A 19,629-nucleotide genomic window follows, 5' to 3' on the forward strand; every position below is an offset into this window, starting at 1 on the left:
TTCTTTCCGAGCTGTAGAACAGAGAACCTTTGAACAAAGACTTTTTAATGGGAAACTAAGTACAATGTACTTTTTCTTTGCTTGAGTATCTCAAAGACAAATGTTGAACTCTTTACTCCACTACATTTATTTGACAGCTTTAGTTACTATAGTTACTGATGAAAAAAAACGTTAAATAGCAGATCTACAAGCTCTCTCTGTGAGCTTGAAGGTTGGCTATTTACAAATAGTCAAGGTATAAAATAGTCAAGGTTAATAATCAATAATTATAACATGTATATGATTCTGAAATGGGTATTCTTCATAATGAGTATTCGTTTGCTATATTAATAAAACATGGCAAAGACATTTATGGATAAAGGATAAGGCGGCATGCAAGATAGGGCCCTAAGTATTTGACGCTATACTTTTGTACTTTGACTTGTAACAAAGTATTTCTACACTGTGGTATTGCTACTTTTACTCAAGTTCAAAATTGAGGTATTTTGTCCATCACTCTTTTGTTCAGCAGAATGAACACTATATTCAAAATTACTCAATGTCATCATACCACCTGAGCCTATGAGAAGTCGAGTACAACCAGAATTATGTATAGTGTTGGCCATTGAACAGCTCTGTCAGAACTACTGGGGTTCTGTAAAAATAAGAATTGGATTAAACATTATAACTGAAGACATGGGAAGACATACCGGTATGTTTTGCTGTGAAAATAATATTGTGAATGGATGGAGGTCATTCTCTTTGCCCACCCAGGTTTTCCTAATAGGAAAAACTGGGTGGGCAAAGAGAATGACTTCCCTCCATTCCATCATATTATGTGGATGTAAAAGCCTGCTTCACTGCCAATTTGGCGGATAATTTCTCTTCATTGCATTAATACCATTTATATGTATTGCTACTTTAGTCTAAACTATTTACATATATATTTCTTTACTATGTGCTATGTACTGTTACAACAACCCTCTGGCGAATGAGCTCAATTTGAGTCTAATTTCAAATTTCAAAAGAATTAAAGAATTACTACCAGTAATAAGGCAGGATTCTGATGCCTGAATTCCCAAATTATTTTCTGACATTCAAGCAAAGGTGTAGTTGTGTCCTTGAAAAATGGGCTAGGCCTACATGAAAATGACAATTAAAAAACCTGGCAAAAGCAGTGACTTTTGATGTGAAAAATGCTGGCTGACTGGTCTGCTGCCTGAGGTCAGACCACCCGGCTGGCTGTGTGTCTATTTTTTTTTACAGTGCAGTACAAAGCTCCGTTATCATGGTGCAGCACACACCAGCGGCTCTGACTCAGCAAATTTATTATTGGCAATAGCCGGGACTGCTGAACTGTTTTATTAATGTTATGTTCCAATGTGATATCAATGCAAATAGTGCTGTATTCGGTCTATTCTATTTTCCACTTAAAGTGCTATTTCCATGCAAATCAAAAAGGATGATGTGCTCTCACTACACCACATAAACATGTATGCGTAAAACGGCATTCACAATGTAACACTGCTGCGCGTGCACACGCACGCACGCACGTGTTGTCTTTCTGATAGTGAATAGTAATTCCAGTCTAGGCTAGACAACAGTAGCATAATTAGTTCCACATTCTATGTCACTGTGTTACTGACACAGTGGCATGTAAATGACCTCGCTTGTGACTGAAACTTGTTCCTGTTCGCTGATGACTTGGCACTGCTGGTCTCAGACGGGAACAAACTGCCCTCAGATCTGAACTCGGTAGAATCTGCACCTGGCTCGCTGATATCAAACTATCATTACATCTGGGAAAAACAGAATCCATTCTCTTTGGATCAAATAGTAATTTCAGTTAAAGTGGGTCACTGTGGGTGACAATATTGTCACACGAACAGATGAATTACCTACCTAGGTTCCATCCTGGAGGCACATCTTTCCTGTGATAAAATGGCCATGAAATAAAAAGTCAACCAAAGAACAAGATTCCTGTACAGGATCTCCTCACTGTCTGGTCAACAAAAAGACCCTAACAGGAGCCCTCATACAAGGTGTCATGCATGCACCTAAGGGTCCAACAGCACCTTAAAACAAGGCCCCAGTCTTCCCAAAACAAACTGCTCAGGCTACTATTTGGCCTTACTCCCAGCACCTTTTGTCCACTTCCGCACACTGCTAAATTACACTACTCAGTTAAAGTAATAGCCAAACCTTGGAGTTTAAATTTACATGACCATTATTGTTCCTATACATTTAAAAAATATTTGGCAGCTGTCACATTTTATTATGTCAATTATGCCTTTTCTTTGTTTGAACAGATCAGAAAATATGATTTTGTTTTTTCTTTTTCTCTGCAGGAAACTGTAGTTTGCACAAATGGCAGATACTCGTTTTCCAATGGAGTAAAACAAATATTTTCAGAAAAATATATAAACGTGTGCTAAAAGATAACATGTAGGCTACAGTGCAATGGCAGTTGCAGCTATCTCTGAAATGATGATTCTAAACAAAAAACTGTTCTGATCAACAGCTAGATTACAGTTTTGGCCATCAGCTGGACTCACCAAAGTGGAAGGTGTTACTGGTGATTTGCATTTAAATAAATGTATTTAAAGGGAGTGGGAAAGAGGGGGCAGAGACAGACAGACGACAGAAAGAGTGTTATGTTTGAGTCCACTTCAGTGTGTGTATGTGTGTGTGTGTGTGTGTGTGTGTGTGAGAGAGAGTTTGAGAGAGAGAGAGAGAGCGTTAGAGAGAGTGAGAGAAACAAGAGCAAAACATTTCCTCAAGAACGCCTGTCTGTGTGACAGACAGTACAAAGTCATGTAAACATTGGCACTTTTATTTGTGTTCCTACTGGCGTCCATTGGAAGACAAACTTTCTGCTTTTGAACGAAACAGAATTTGTGGTTCATTCATGATGCTGTGCCACCTTAATATACTGTATATACCGGTATAATCTACTATACTGGGGAAAACATAAACTGGACGCTGTGGTCTGTTGTAACTTGTGAGGACAGTGCTGTGGGAGTGGCCTGACCCAGTGATACAGTAATCCACATTTATGGAATCGGTGCCAAATGTAAATATTGGTCTTAATCCAGCCAATGTGCCACTTTCATTTTCACGTCCCCATTTTGAAAAGTTTCAAAAGTAAAAATCAATAGGGAATAGAGCTCAAGGGGTTAAATTAAATAAAGTTCAGCTTACAGTATGTGTGGATTTTCATTTACTTGCCGCCATTCCGACATGCTCAATACTACCCTGTCTCTAATCCAAACTCTAACCGCACGCGAATGCCACGTCGGAACGGCGGTGCATCTGAATGCCGCTCTGTTCCTCAGTAAGGGAGGACTAGGACTCTCCAACATCAGGACCAGCATTTGGACCTAGACATCTGGCATGGGTTGGGCTCTACTTTGGTGCAACACCCTCGTTTTACCAATCATACTTATTGAGTGTGTTCCAGGTATGTTCTTAAAAGAAGGGGGATGTGATGATCATTCTAATGTTGGGGATAATACTATGAATGGACTGGGATGATACTTCAATGTAATACTTTATGGAAAAATATAGTAAGTACACAATAATAGTGTTGATGCAGAATGCAATTACAGACATTTATCTTAATATTTCAAATAATTTTGCACTGTAAATTATGCATTAAGAATTTTTTATTGACCCTTTGTTATGTTGTGAGCTTAAAATACTTTTCCAGTGTGTGAATATACAGGTAAAACGCAATTGAATAAAAAGGAAAAACGATGAAGTTGAATATTACCTAGATTGACCACACATCCAGGCAAAAATAGAGAGACAGGACAAAGCCTTGCTCTGCCTCTTTTCCTACATAATAATCTATAAGGGAGTGGAGAAATTAAAAGCAAGAGAAAGTGAACAATGTCGCGAAATGCACAAGCATTTCACCATGATATGCCAACAGGAGTTGAAGTTGAGAGCTTGGAAGACAGCTTGGAATTTTACTTAGCAGGAGTTACCCCAAGCTTTTTCAGGGGTTATTATGTCAGTGAAGTCAAACTTTAAGTCAAACTTAAGATCTGATATTTTTAGTGCGCAACACTGACGCGCAACTAAGTATAAATCAGACTTTTACTGTCATTCTGGGTCAAAAAATACTTCATTCATCCATCCTCTGATTCTGAAAACAACAAGCAGCGGTCCATCTGGAGGGCATTCCTCAGTTATTCCATGACGTTTCTGTTGCAATCATATGATAGCCGGCGCTTAGCAGCAGTGGTCTGAGCATGCTGATTGGATGAAGGGAGGCCAGGGGAGAGGCGATGATTGGCTTTCAAAGGACTAGTCTTATCTTCCTGGTAGGACAAAAGAAACATAACACAGGTATAGCTCAACTTAAAACAAACGACAGATTACAAAAAAACTGCAATCTATAATGTTATCCAAGTGATTAGTCAGTAATGTAGTCTGGTCACCTTATGTTTTTATATTTATATTTAACTTTTTTGTTAAGGAGATTAAATAATCTTTACTCACCATGTAACTGTTGCCCAGATGAAGACATTGCAGTAGGAGGTCACGAGACACCCCAGTGGCTCTCTTGTATCTCTGGTCAATCATTTTGTTCAAGTCATGGAAACTGTCTAACAGCCTGCAATGTTAAACACAACATGAGAATAAATGGATGGGGAGATGGATGAATAGATGGATCAGGGTTTTCTGCATAAAACGTTATGCGCCGCACGCACGCACGCACGCACGCACGCACGCACGCACGCACACACACACACACACACACACACACACACACACACACACACACACACACACACACACACACACACACACACACACACACACACACACACACACACACACACACACACTCAAGATGGCTGTCAATGTTTATATTTAACGGTCAGTTAAGAATAGTTTATACATGTGTATCAACACCTCAGTAGCCTACCAAACTTATGCACATGACCTGCTGCCATTCAACAGTGTGACATTTCAGTGTGACTGTTGAGGTTAGCTATAGACACAGTTTCACATGGAGTAAAACCACATTCACTGCAATTTCTAGAATGTCCAAGTTCAGCCTCTTTAGACTCTCTCACTGCACTTCAGAAATCTACCGGTAATTTTCATTTCTTTAACCATGTCACTTTGACCATGCACATGAAACTGTGATATACAGTACCTGCTGCTATTTGATATGCTGGATATGTTTTCCACCTGCACAAGAAACATTCATGCTTTCCATAGTGCCATCTATCTATTCCTAATATTTAATTTGTATATTTCATCTGACTGACACTTCTGTTATTTAACTCATTCTGTGTATTGTGTTGCATGCCATCTCCATTTTCTCGCAATGTTGAGAGAATCTTATCTTCACAATAAGGTTTCCGCTACCCGCTTATCACTACAGTGGAATCTTTACTGGCCTTTGCATTTGCTAAACAAATAATCATATGTCTTCTGTGTTTTCTCTCTAGCTACTGTACAGTATGAGCACAAGGGATGCTTTGTAGCTCTCCCTTGCAGTTCCCAATATGAACCACTAGATGGCGGTCTTGCCGTTTATAGATGCTCCTCTTACAGAGGCAATGGTTCACACTTTGACAGACATTATTTTATCATTCAAATTTGACAGACATTCATCATTAAATGAATGTGAGAATAACTCAATTTTTGTGATTTTGACATATGACAGAAGCCATTTCCTCCTACTATTTGTACCATGTGATGAAAATCTCATGCTGTGTGTGCCAGCCTCACTGACCTACTGTAACTGTACTAGGTCAGTAGCAAAATGACAAATGTAATTTTCTCGAGTCTAGTAGATTGATGCCATCGAGAGAGGGTCCCAAATGTCTTACAGCTTACATGAATATATTTTCTAACTGAAATTCTTACCCATGGTCCTGGGTAGCCCTGGTACTGTCTGGTTCATCCCTGAGGAGCTGGGTCAGAGTGGGAACAGCATCTGGGTCACAGGAGTGTGGTACAGGCAGGGAGGGGAAGGCCTCAGCAAACACAGCACTCTAAAGAAGAGATGTGGAGATGTTCAACTTCTCCTCCACTTAACATTATCCATTTGATGTGGCCTGTATGTTTGTCTTTACTTTGGTCTGCATGTGTTATGTTTTACAACGTGCCACTAAGAAAAGGGACAACACAGGAGGGACAGCGAGTGCAGCTGGCGGCATGTGCCGGTCCACACGGCAGCTGCCAGCATGGCCGGTGTCGGCCAGCACCACCCGGCAGATCTGCCGGTCGGCACGGCAGCTGGCGTCTCGGCCAGCGCCATCCGGTAGCACGGAGGAGGGAAATAATAAATGAATAAACAAACAAACAAACAAACAAACTAGAAGGCTTTGCCGGCGGGAGAGGAAACACTGCCGTGGGTGTTGTCGGCAATTGGCGGCAACGCCGTGGCTGGTGCCGCTGCCGGAAAAGGCTTCTGGGGTGCTGTCATTGAAGGACTTAATTGTCAATCAAGGCCATGGTTGCCATGGTTACAGGGAGGGGTATTTAACCCTGGCCCTAATCAGGTGTTAATTGTAGCGCCTAAACCCCATCATTAGGCTCAAATGGCTCTTACACATATTATTGAAATATCTCAAGAGACATGACATGAGTCATGACCCATGACTATGAAAACAAGAGTGTACCAGATTATGATAGGTCGACGGCGTGTCTCTCTCTTCCACAGCACTGACTGGCCACCACTGGCCGGATGTGTCCTGGCCCCCACCCAATGAGTCCTGAGGAAAGGCTGTCCAGGTGTCTTGTGATTGGTGTGATGAGCCGTCAACCCAGCTTGATGTCCAATGATAAGTTTCATCTGTAATGACATGATTTCCAAGTGCTGGCATACCAATACACACGCACGCACGCACGTCGCACACACACACGCACAGAGAGAGAGTTTTGCCATTACTGCAATATGATATTCCATACATCATCAAATACTGTTGTAGTTGTGTCCTCTGTCTCCTCTGTGTTTCTAGCCTGGACAATACTGATGAGTTACAATACCTGAAGTAGGGTATTATTATTATTAGTTGTAGTAGTGATGGCGGTGGTGGTAGTAGTAGTAGTAGTAGTAGTTGTTAAGGAAGCAGTATTGTTGTTGGTTTAAAACAATTAAAGCAGACATGATGGGGTTTGGTCATCCATTTTCCAGACATAAAACTGCCTGCTCTACTGAGAGATTAAGTGTAGCCCCTGTGTTTGTTTGTGTGAATATCCCTTTAACTGCTGCCCCATAACCTGAGGCTAATAGGAGCTTACAGTCCCAAGCTCTCTGTGCTGGGTACCTCCCTCGCTTCATCTCCCCTCAGCCCAGCTCAATGAATGATTAATATCGAGAGAGAGAGAGAGAGAGAGAGAGAGAGAGAGAGAGAGAGAGAGAGAGAGAGAGAGAGAGAGAGATCAGAAGGAGAGGAAAAACAAAGTGAAAGAGTGAGAGAGAAGGAAGCTTTTCTATGAATCTAGGAATCCAGGTCAGATGAGACTTTGGACTGTTTATTTTATTTTATCTTTCGTTCTTTATTTCTTTCTTTCTTATTGTGGGCTAGGTGTGGCTAACCACAGGGCCCAGCAATACACGGTTACGCAGAACCCAACCAAAATATCACATGTTTGATCCCTGAAACAATCCATTTAACAGCCATTCATGTCATGTGTCCTGAGTTGGTCACTTATGTCTTATCATTTACATCACAGTAAGTTCATCGTCCTCTAAAAACTTGAACTTGAAAATATAATGCAAAGCAGAAGTGCTTTTTGGCAATTAGGTGTAAGAATAATCATAGATAACTGTTGTATATTGTTATGTTACAGGGATTAAAACAGTGACATAATATTAAGTAAGAATTAGCTTGCTCAGTGCTGTCCTAGCTACTAGCTAGCCATGTTAGGACCTGTAGTGGAGACAAGGCTTATAGGTGATTACCAGAGGATGTATGCTGCAAGAACAACAAGAACTGACTGACCCTGGCTATTGTAGAGAACAAACAGCTACACACAAGCTACACAATTTATTCTTGGGAGTAGGCTATAGTGTGGGGAAATGTAATATTAGAATGTTTTATGGTTACCCATTATTAAATACAGAGTCAATAATGCGCTACTACAACTTTTCTCTTCATGCTCTCCCTCCCTCTGTCTTTCTCAGTGCTTGCTCCTAACCATGTGTTAGTGTGTTGGACCCCCTCTAAAATTAGATGCTGCATCTCAAGGTGCTAACCTCTCAATAAAATGCAGATCAAAATTCTGTTAGTGTTTTTTGTTGTTGTAGTTTTGGGGGGAGCATTTTTAAGCCTTTATAGACAGTGATAGTGGAGAAAGGAAATACGGAGGGAGTAGACAGTAGAGGGATGACAAGCATAGTCTGGTTAGCCGGCCAGGAATCGAAGCGGGTACTCATTGATCATGGAATTTTACGCACATGCGCCCTAATCGGGTCACCCCCTGACCCTAACCATGTGGTCTAATAGCTTCTAGTCATGTGTGTTGTTTCACTGAGACAGGCAGACAGACTACTGGACTAACTGGAGGTCTGAAAACACCACTTCACTATGCTTTTAGCGTCAGTTCAGTCAGCCATAAGCACTGATCTGACAGGACAACCCTACTAATGCTTTATGAAAGTGGGGGGAGAAAGGCAGAGAGACAGACAAAGAGAGAGACACAGCAGAGGAGACATGTAGAATCGGGAGAGAGACGGACGAAAGCATACATAGACAAAAGAGATGGAGAGAGCTACAGACAGAGACATGGTAACAAAGAGAAAGGGAGAGGCAGACAGACACAAAGAGAACGCTTGGCCAGACAAACAGATGCAAAGGGGATATCATATAGAGACACTGTGTAGCAACCATCAACACTTACCTACACTACCCCCTTTCCCACAAGGCACTGGGGCAGACATGGCAAATCCCTTGCACCATGCCGGTCCTCCCTCTGCCTGCATAAACACTCCAAATTCATCTTCCTCCTCTTCTGTGTCCTCCTGCCTCCCCCTGTCTTGGTCACCCGGCTTGGTGGCCACTGTGTTGCTCCACACCTTGCCCCTGTCTCCGTCCTGACCCTGTTCCTCCTCTCTAGTCGCTAGTGCAGCGCTGTCCCCTTCATTCCCCCTTTCGCTCCCTCCTTCCAACTTTCTCTCTGTCACTGTGGCCACCCCTACCTCCAGACAGGGCAAGCCTGTTGCCATGGCTCCCATGGGGGGCAGAAGGGGGGCAGGATTAGCCGGGGAGGGTGCATGTGAGGTAGAGGGATCAAGGCGAGCCGAGTTAGCAGTAGCGGTGGTGGATGAAGGGTTTCGCGAAATTGAGCCGGAGGTCTCTTCATTGACAACAGAACAAGAGATATTTGCAGTAGTGCTACTGGTAGGGGTCTGAAAGAATGAACTACAGGGCACTGAGTTCAGCGGAGAACAGGCAATAGCCTCTCTATCCTTTGCCTGTTCCCACTCTCCTGCTTTCCCAATGTCCTCTCGAAACCGTTCCATTCTCCATACATGTGCAGAGTCCTGTCTAACATACTCACGGGTAAACTCATTCAGCTTCTCACCTATGTTGCGTTCATGTTTAACATGTGCTTTAATAGCGCCATCTTGCAGTCCTTCGTTGCTTTCTTTCCTCCGAATCGCCTCCTTTTTGCTCTCAACTGTTTTCTGCCTCCACGCTAAATTCTCTCCCTCCTGTAACTTGGCATTCTCCTCTCCTCTGTATTCTCTTGACGCCTCATCTCCCTTTTCATTATCTGTCAGATTATATAGCTCCGTTCCACTACATCCCTCTTCTATTGCCTTTTTGTCCTGCTCTTCGGTGGCGTTTGAGATCTCCACAGCTGTCTCAAACACAGAGGCATCTCCATGGCCATGCACCTTTATTTGATGTGGATGAGCCCTGTTACTCTCTCCCTGCACCTGCCTGTCCTTGCTGTTTCCAAATGGGTTCTCTAAAGAGTTTGTACTGGGGCCTCTGTCCTTTTCAGATATTGAATGGGTGTCTTCGTTCAATTCAGACCCTGGTCCATTGAAACTATCAATCACAGGGCTGGCCACTTTTTCCACACAACCAGAGTTCAGTGCTTGCAGAAGAAATGTGTTATCCAATTCTTCTACAAGTTTTTGATCCAATTCTGCTGTATCCAAAACCCCAGAGTTGCTTTCCCCTATGGGCTCCCTCTTGTTATTGTACTGTTTGTTGTCTGTTGCATTGTTTGCCTGTACTACCCAACCTGAACCGGACCCCTGCTCTACAGTGGAGGTGCTGCCCTCTACAGGGCTGGATGGCTCTGTGGTTTTGAAAGGGAAGTGGGGAACAGGGCTGTGGGGAGGACAGTGGGAGGAGAGAGGCAAAGTGTCTTCCTCAGAGCAGTGAGACTTGTTACTCTTCCCTGCGTCCTCTGGACATTCTGACTTTGCTGACTCATGTTCAGCCTCATTACCTCGTTCCAGGTCAATAGATCCCATCCTAGGATTCACCATCTCCTGAGGGTGTTTAGGAGTAGATTTGACTGCAGCACAGGTTAAACTAACGCTCTTTCCTGTGTCATTACCGTCTCCACTGTGTCTCGTGGTAAAATCACTGCTTATATCAGGGTCATAATAAATGCTGTCACAATTTCCTATATGCATTCTCACATCCCCTTTGGCAAAATCTTTAATTTGGGAACCAACCTCCTCCCCTCGCTCTGAACAGAAATCCTCGCATTGGGAGGTTTGCGTCTGCAGAGCTGCCCATGTCTCCGTGGTCCCCTCGGTTACCTCATCTCGCTCCTCACAACTGCTCTGGCTGGAGGGTAGCACAGAGGAGTCATGAGACTTTAACCTGGTAAGGCCTTCCCTCTTCTCCATCATGTCTTCCAATTCCTTTGCCTTTTTCATCTCCTCCACTTCATGGCCAAGTCTGTCCAGTGTGCGAGCATCTCCCACTGATCTTTTATCTCCATCCAGGCCCACCTGCTCTCCTCCTGTTCCTCTCCTTAGGCACGGAACGCAGGTATTATCCAAAGTGTCGTCGCAATGTCTGGGGCTCCTGTTTGCTCCTTCGCTGTCCTGCTTAGGACCCCTGCCATCCTGCAGGGAACAGGGAGCCTGTTCACTGCTCACGCCGTCACCAGGAAAGCCTCCATTGTCTCTCTCTTCCTGCTTTTCTTGTGGAATTACTCCTCTGGCACCCGCCTCCTCTTCCTCCCTGGCCCGCTTCTCTCTTTTGAGGCCTGTTCTCTCCTGTGCTCTGCCTGCAACTGCTGTGCCGCAGGACTTCCTCCATCTCCGGCCGGAACGCACTCTAACGCGGTTTGCGCAAACTGGAGGAGTCGGCCCACTGTCCCTCCTCCCCACCGGAGGTTCTCTGACCCCTCCTCCTCCCACTTTCCCTCTCAGCCAACCTCCCACCAGTGTTGATGGGCCTGTATGGGCCATGCCCAGAGAACAAGCCCCTGGCTTGGTCGTTGAATACAGGCAGCTGCCTTTCTCAGACCGGAGGAGGAGGCATTGCGTTTGCGTCTTCCCACCACCTTCTGAGGTTTTCAGGGTAGCAACTGTTACCAGAGCCCCTATACCAGCCTGCCTGACATTTACACCCAAGGGAAGTCCATATCCCATCCGACCCCACTCCTCGTACACATCTCCGGGCCTGGGGCAGGAAGGTGAATTATCTTGACCTGCTGCGGGTGGAACTGCAGGAGCCTGTATTCCTCCCACCAGCCCACCAGCCTTTCGTCGGTTCTTAGAGAAGAGGGCCCAAGCTCTAAGGCCCCTGACTAGAGGCAGGTCCCCAAAGCCAAGGTCCAATCGGCTAGGGAAAAACAGAGGGCCTTTGGGGCATTTCTGGAGCATCTCCTTAGTGGAGGCAGACACATTCAGACAGGGGTAGTTGTTGTTGTTATTTTGTTGGAGCATAGTGCTTGTTTGTTTTAATGGTCAATCCTTGCCTTTTTATCCTTTTCAAATACAGGCCGTGCCACTGAAATGAAGTCTCATTCATGAGAAAGTGCCACCCCTCTATCGAGAGTCTCTCATTGATATGTAACAGCTCATTTTCATACAAATTGGATTATGCAAAAGACTCTGCCGTCGTGATGGAGAGAGCTTCCCTACTATCAATAATTCCTTATTAAACAAAGGAGTGAGAGCTCATTCCGAGGAGGACAAAAGCATCATTAAATGAAGAGAGAAATGCATTCCTTTTTTTTTCTGACATTGAGTCAGACTGGAGTTTGACACTCCTAATTAGTGCTTAACTTTCACAGGCACCCGGCAAATAGAGACAGCCCCCGTAGCCGTCGGAGCTGTCAAACTTGATGATGAAGAAGATAATGACTGGTTTGGGTTTTTGCCTCCGACTGATTCCTGCTGACAGCGTTGTCAACACTATTCTCCCAGCAGCAGCAGCAGCAGCAGTAGCTTCATCACAGCCTCTGTAAACTATGCTCATCTCACAGTGGTGGGTTGGAGTGAATGCAGACAACAAACAACCTTAAGAGAGGGGAAACAAAGCAGGCAATCAGAGCCTTATATAAGAGAAAATATGATTTGGGGGGGATTCAAGGGGGGAATTCTGGGAGGTATAATTGAAAATAGATTGGTTTCACATTTCAAGTGGTGAAAACATTGAAAACACAATTGAATCTACTCCCCGATTCACTCATTGAGACTTGAGTTGATTCCATTTGTGAAAATTATCTCACTAAATCACCATGTTTATAAGGTTGCCATTAAACTGTCAGGGTCACATGAAACGACGGAGACGGAGGAAATAACTAATCCTGATTCAAGTAATAATGGTGACATGTATTTATTTTCTTTGTAAAAAAAAAAAGGCCATCCATTATCGGATGGCCTTTTTTTTTTTTACAAAGAAAATAAATATATAATTTAATCAGATAATTAAATCAGATAATTAAATTAAGGTGCATATCTCACTGCACCCATACTGTATCTCACTGCACCCAAAAAAACAGGTAGGCTGCCCCATAAATAATGTTGAAGGGCTGCCCTGTGTGGGTGTGAGCATGTCAAAGGTCAAACAATTAAAACCACCTTGAACTTCCACAAATTTAAGAGACTATATATTTTCAAATACTAAAATATAGGAGATTAACAACCGACACCATCAGCCTGAGTAGATCGAGTAGTCAGCCATCCATCATATTATGATAAATACATAGGCCACACTTATTATGCTAAATATGAAATGCAGCTTGCAGTAGGCTATACTCACCATACAGTAAAGGCTACCTTCATGTTCTCCGATTTTGACTGTTACAGTATTGTTCTACCACTGCATGCATACTACTACTAGGCTACTAATAATAATAATAGCCTACAATAATCATAACTCCGCCACTGTCCCCACAAAATATGATATCAGAATAGGCCATATCAGATCGCACGTTGACATATTGCAATGAACCGTCCTATACCACGGCAACGTCACATTCACATCAACCTAGGTTGATTTCGCCAAAATTCCCAATTTCTTTGCCAAACGTAACAATTGGTCTATTTGGAGAAACCAGCACTATAATGGTCCAGCATTATAGCCTAAGGGTTTAAGCTCTCACCATGGTCGATGCTTTTAGTCTCTGTCTTTGTTAGTGTAGCAGCCTATCTCCGCATGTATCCTTGAATTGTTTTCAGACGGAGCTTAGCCTATTGAATGTTCATCGTGCTTTGGAGCATCCTTCAGCGGGTTGAATGAACAGCGATCGAGGCATCCTTCCCGGACAAACGGCCTGTACAGCGCTAGAATCATCGGAACACTAACGTCGTTGCTGTGTTGGGGTTGGGCCAATGCCTGTCCCTTCTCAACGTCAACAACACATATCTACTGTAGAGAACACAGTCCTATTTTCTTTTCATTGGCCCCCTCTCGTTCTACCAGCATCCACCGCCATTCATGTGACCCGTCGTGGTCTCAGCAGCATCGTGCGTGCGTGCCCGCATCCTTACCGCAGTAGCTGCGTGCGGTGGCTGACGGGGAGGTATTTAACTTGCAGCCCACTCACTCACTCACACACTCGTAGCCTTACGTCGCACGACATCATCATCAGCGTGCTCGTGAGTAGACTGTCTGTGACTCACACAATGGGAAGACGTCACGTCATGCACCTTTGCGCCCCACATTAACCACCTTCTTCTCCTCAAAGTCCCGCCTCTCTGTAGCCTACAGGGCCGCCTGTACTGTACAGAGTACTATAGTGCGAATCATATTCTATACTTAAGAAGATGGATAGGATATAATTTATAATATAAAGCAGTGTTTCTTTCTCGTAGTTTTTCCTCTGAATCATAAGCTTTCAACGTGCAACATAGCCTAGATTGACAATTGAGATTCTTTTTAGGTATTTAGGCTTATATATAACTATAAGTTAATTATAGCTATATGTTTTAGGCCTCGATACTCAGGTTTTAAATTTTCGTTCGCATTTTGCTCAAAAGCGTCTTCAACTGTTTCAAATTAAGATGAGCCACCAGAGGGCGCCCTCGGGCAGGTTTTTCTCTTCCCTATACATTCAATTAAAGTTAAAACTAAACGCCTACTCAAATGTTAGAGAAATGCACATTTGAAGAATACACATGTTTTAATGAAGGTGTTGGCATATGGATTTTAAGAAAATTGTGAAATAAAAAAAATAATGAAACGACGTGCAATTAAGATGAAGATGAAGCCATTTTAACTTGTATGTAGCTGTAAATATATTTCCATAAAGGTTACTGAAATTTGTCTTGTTAAGTTTGGTTAAACAAATAAAACAATATATTCCATTGTTGCTTTTGTAAGTCTATAGATCTATTATTCATTCTGTTAAAAAAAAAGACAGATGCAGTATTTCAGCACCTGTATAATTGGACAGCTCCCATGGGCGGCGCAGGCATGCAAGTTTTTATTTCTGTTTATGCACGACATAAAAACCAAGTGTCATGTCATGTAGGCACAAACTTTGTAAGTACAAACTGCCTACTTCACAGTCATCCGAACAGCTGTAGGCCAAAACACAGAGTGACAAGGATGCACATTACAAACGCTATATAACATATAATCGGTCTGATTATATTAAATCTGTAATTTGGCCTAGAATTTCATGTCTATCTTAAATTGTTCGCACACTGAAGCGCAACAATGTTGTTGAGTCAACATAATAGGCATTATTGTGAGCCTATGTTACTTGTAGGTTATTTAACACTGTATACTATATAGGCTAAAAAGTTGTTGTGCAGTCCAACAGATGGCGCTATTTACCACAATACTATCACAGGACCAAACTGTTCGATATGTTGAAGAACCCTGTCATGTGTTAAAGGTTATTTCTGTTAGATTGTGTTCTAACAGAAATAGCAATTAACACAGGGGTCTTCAAAGTGTTTCAAAGACCACTTAATTTAATAGAGACGACAAAGCAGGGGCCCCTGCACTGCAATATGCTATATGATATGCCTATATATTTGTTATTTTGTTATTTTATTTATCATTTTTTATCACATGGGGACCGCAATCATCAACAATGTTGTCCGGAATCTAGATGTTGGATTCAAGAAAACAAAACAAAAACATTCATGCTGAATTGTGTGTGCATGTCATTATAGGTGAAAAGTTTCACTTTCTTTTCTCAAAATATTTCAAACCTGATCAAAAATAGGTACAAGCTCACAACATGATGGAGCGTGGCTATTTTAGCAATTTCTGAAATAGGGCTTGCTGGTTTAACCCATTTTGGGCGGGAACCCCTTTTGGTGTTTTAAGCATTATGTTATAATTTAGCTATTGAAAAATAGCAGATCTACAAGCTCATAGCGCGCCAAACTTGTAGGTCTGCTATTTTTTTTTAATCGTTAAAATGTGCCTCAAATCTTTCAGAATTATTTTTCAAACTTTCAAACAGGAGCCCCAGAAATTATTTTAAATTTCGACATTAAAGACCAGTAAAAGCAATATGATCCGACCAACACATGTATACAGCACAAAGTGCAATAACTGTATGGGTAGTATGTTTATTGATATCTTAACCAACATTTTCTCCAATTCAGAAATGACAAAACAATTGGCTCTGAAAAACTGTTTAAGGGAACCCAGAAATGTAACAAAATGGCTCTATGCACATGCTACCTCACCACTCACTATCTATTTACTGTATGTCTCACCTGCAAAACAAAAAGAAGGGTGTATGTCTCACCTGCAAAAAAAAGGCTTGGTGTTAAATAAAATGGTTAATGAGAAGTTGGTAGCTTGTTTAACTGTGAGTGTATATTGTCAGGACTTACACAGGCTACAGCTTAATACCACACATTTTTTCATACTACAGTATCTATCAACCTCATCAAAACAGAAAAGGAGAAAATAAATTAAATGTCTTTGTGGAGGTAAAAATTTGATCAGACATCAGCCATGCTTTCACATGTTGCACCATCCCCTTAAAGCATTTTGTGCTATACATGACAGCAGGTTTTCTTAGAAAATAAAGAGGACAGAGGCACTTAGAATTTATAGAATTATAAAAAGAATGAGTTATTAGAAAATCAACAGCTGTTAAAAAGGAACATCAGATACAGAATAATAGAGGTGTTGCCATGTTATTAATCAAATCCTACTCTTCAACAATTTTCAACCTATCTTCATGTAATTGGTCCTCAAATACTTATACCAATAATATACCATTTTACTTATAAATACTCTGTCTCAGAGGGCTGTAGACAGTTCAGTAACTCACCTTCTACGAGTGACATCATTGATGGGGAATCAAACAGAAACGGCAGGCATTCTACTGGAAAGTTAGCATACTATATAATAGAAGCCATTGTTCTCGTGTTCATAAAAAAAGAAAACTAATAAAACATTTTTTTTTTATCTGAAATCTTGTTTGAAATGACCTAACCTGCCTACAGATGATGCCACTGGTAGGCGGGTTTCTGAACTGTCCACAGCCCTCCTCTGAGACACAGATTGAGTGAATAGACAAATGGTCCCATATTATAATAAGCATTAGTGAGGAGTGAGGACCAATTAATGTATGTGAAGATAGGTTGAAAATGGGTGAAGTGGTCCTTTAAGAAAGATTCCTGCACAATAAACAATTGTGATAGTGAGATAATAATACAGTACATTATGTCTAGGCCTTTGCCTGGGTGGCAGTGGAGGTAGGTCCCTGCATGGTTCGATCCTTGTGATCCTAGGGTAAGGCACTTCTATCCCTAACTGCTCCCAATGTGCATTTTGGTGGCTTGCATGGTTCCCTCCCCTCCACCATAGGTGTGTGAACGTGAAATACATGTAAAGCGCTATAAATGCCTTCTGTTCCATTTGATTTAAGAGTGGGGAATGCCTCTGTTCTCTTATTTTTGTAAGATTCTGAAACCCGCATTACTTTAAGAACACCTTTCAACCTCTGGATTCTTTCAACTGGATGTCCCAGTAGCACTCACCCTTAGTTTTTCTTTAGATGTGAGACCAAGGCTAACCAATCGTGGCCCAATCTGTCATTTTAGCAGCATCTTTAGGTACTTAGTTAATTAGTGTTAAAAATATGTAAGATTGATCTCCACAACATCCAATGTGTCCCGTTGACTTTACATTGAGCAAGGCACCTAACCCATAACTCCTTACTCACTGTAAGTCATAGTTTCGCAAAACTTAAACTTAAAATATAAATGTAAAGCAGAAAATAGTCATTGAAAGCTCACACTTTCCTTCAAGAATAGGACATAACATCATAATATATATATATATATATATTTGTTTTATGTCCTACTCTTGTTGAATATGAAAATAATTACACATTTCATTTAAGGGAGGGTGCTTTAAACAGCAATTGTATCTATAGATATATTTACAGAAATAACACTTTGGTGTGTTTCGGTTGAAAATTTAAGGTTTCCTTCTTTTTCTTTTTCATTTTGCAAATCACCAATCACGAAATCATGTTTAAATCCATGATGGTGTATAGGCAAGTGAAAATATTACATAGACACTTTTTGAGTAAAACATAAACAACAATAAATATGCAATCAATTGGACATTGGTATGTTTACATTCAGAGTGAAACAGTAAATCCAAACAAACTCTAATAAAACTAACAAAACTTTGAAAAACGGTAACAAAAAGTGGTCACATTTAAAATGAAAAATAACACAGGAAATATATTACTCTGTCATAGTAATAACTGACAAAAAGCTGTGGGGTTTCATCAGCTTCTTAGCTCACTAGATTGTATTTAAAATAAAGAGAGAACTATTCCTTTAACATTTTGGTGTTGTGTAGGCTTAGCTTACAACAGCATAGCACCCTCACCAAAGCAAATTCAAAAAAAGACTTTTGAGCAACTATTATTAGGCTACAACATTCTCCTTCTGCTACTTTTTAGTTCCACGGAATCAGGCTACTAGAATTCATACTGAGAGCAATCTGGCAGCTGCTGAGTCGTCATTGAGGTGGTCGTTGAAGATTCACCTGTAAGAGTTTCTGTGGTAACCAAGTGCCGGGTGGTTCTAGTGGTCTTAGTCACCATGGTGACAGTGCTTTCCTGGGCGGAGGAGACAAGGTGCTCCTCGGACACCTCCTGGGTGGTGAAGCCAAGGTGCTCCTCGGACACCTCCTGGGTGGTGAAGCCAAGGTGCTCCTCGGACACCTCCTGGGTGGTGAAGCCCAGCCCTGAGGTGTGTAGGCAGAAGCTTCCAGAGACCTCACCTTCACCAGCTATCTCACCGCTCCGCTGAGCCCGGGGAGAACCCTCCGGGGTTATCTGGAGGAATCCTGAGGAGGAAAGGATGGGAAAGGAGAGGAACGGGGAGGTGATGAAAGAAGGAAGAAAGGAGGAAGGCGGAAGAAGATGAGAGAGTCAGGAGGTGATTAGGAAAATAATGGAGAGGGGAAGAACAGTAATGACTCAGGGAGGAAACTTAATCTAATGTAGTAGAGGAAAGAAAACAGAAGAGGTGACATTAATAATGATTTTATTTAACCCATGTAGTAACACAACCATCTCCCTATTGCTATAATAAAAGATTAGTATTTTAGTGTTAAAGGGAGAAATGGTATTGGTATTTTCTGGTTACCGGGGGAGGGAAATTGTTTTAGAATGGTCTTATTCACACATTTCCTGATTTTTATCTCTCTGGCTCTATCCTTAGTGTCTGCAGTGAGATTAAATATTTGGGACACATCATCTCGAATGACCTCTCTGATGACAAGGATATATTTAGACAGCGTCGGATGTTGTATGCGCAAGGAAACATGCTGTGTAGAAAATTTAGCATGTGCTCAGTACCAGTGAAGATCTCACTTTTTAAATCCTTTTGTACACCCCTGTACACCGCCCACCTGTGGTGCCGCTACAAGCAGGCCAGTATCAGGCGATTGACAGTGGCATACAATGACTGTATGAGGCTGCTTCTGAGAGCTCCAAGAAGCTCCAGTGCAAGTCAAATGTTTGTCAGTGTTGGGGTTCCCACCTGCTCTGCTGTGCTAAGCAATCTTATGTACAAATTCATGTGTAGGGTATCTGAGTCAGTAAATGACATCATTAATGTCATCACTAACATGGTACGTAGTTCTGTCAGGTTCTCCTCCAGACTGTGGAACCATTGGCGAACTTGTCTGTATGTTCGAAACTGAATATGGTGGAACTCTTTTTATTGTATATTTTCTTTCTATAGTATTA

At 42.0% G+C, this 19,629-nt stretch overlaps 2 protein-coding genes across 5 annotated transcripts in view; both read right to left on the minus strand.

The window, feature by feature from the left end:
• Positions 1–3,570: 3,570 nt before the first annotated feature.
• LOC308321203 (uncharacterized protein) lies at positions 3,571–11,875 on the minus strand (the record flags this gene model as incomplete). Its single annotated transcript, XM_080772045.1, has 5 exons — positions 3,571–4,304; positions 4,486–4,600; positions 5,869–5,996; positions 6,627–6,823; positions 8,851–11,875. 5 exons carry the CDS (start codon positions 11,873–11,875, stop codon positions 4,173–4,175), a joined length of 3,597 nt encoding a protein of 1,198 aa, XP_080628171.1. The 3' UTR covers positions 3,571–4,172.
• A 4,072-nt stretch (positions 11,876–15,947) lies between these two features.
• The window catches only part of prx (periaxin), a 33,848-nt gene continuing 30,166 nt past the window's right edge, over positions 15,948–19,629 (minus strand). For 3 of the 4 annotated variants that reach the window (XM_080773019.1, XM_080773020.1, XM_080773018.1), the window contains one exon: positions 15,948–18,722. In XM_080773019.1, the coding sequence (XP_080629145.1) occupies positions 18,352–18,722 (371 nt within the window). In that variant the 3' untranslated portion in view covers positions 15,948–18,351. The other variant, XM_080773021.1, reaches the window with a different exon arrangement.

The sequence above is a fragment of the Protomyctophum bolini genome, assembly GCF_963924005.1.
Source record: "Protomyctophum bolini genome assembly, chromosome: 9".
NCBI lineage: Eukaryota > Metazoa > Chordata > Actinopteri > Myctophiformes > Myctophidae > Protomyctophum > Protomyctophum bolini.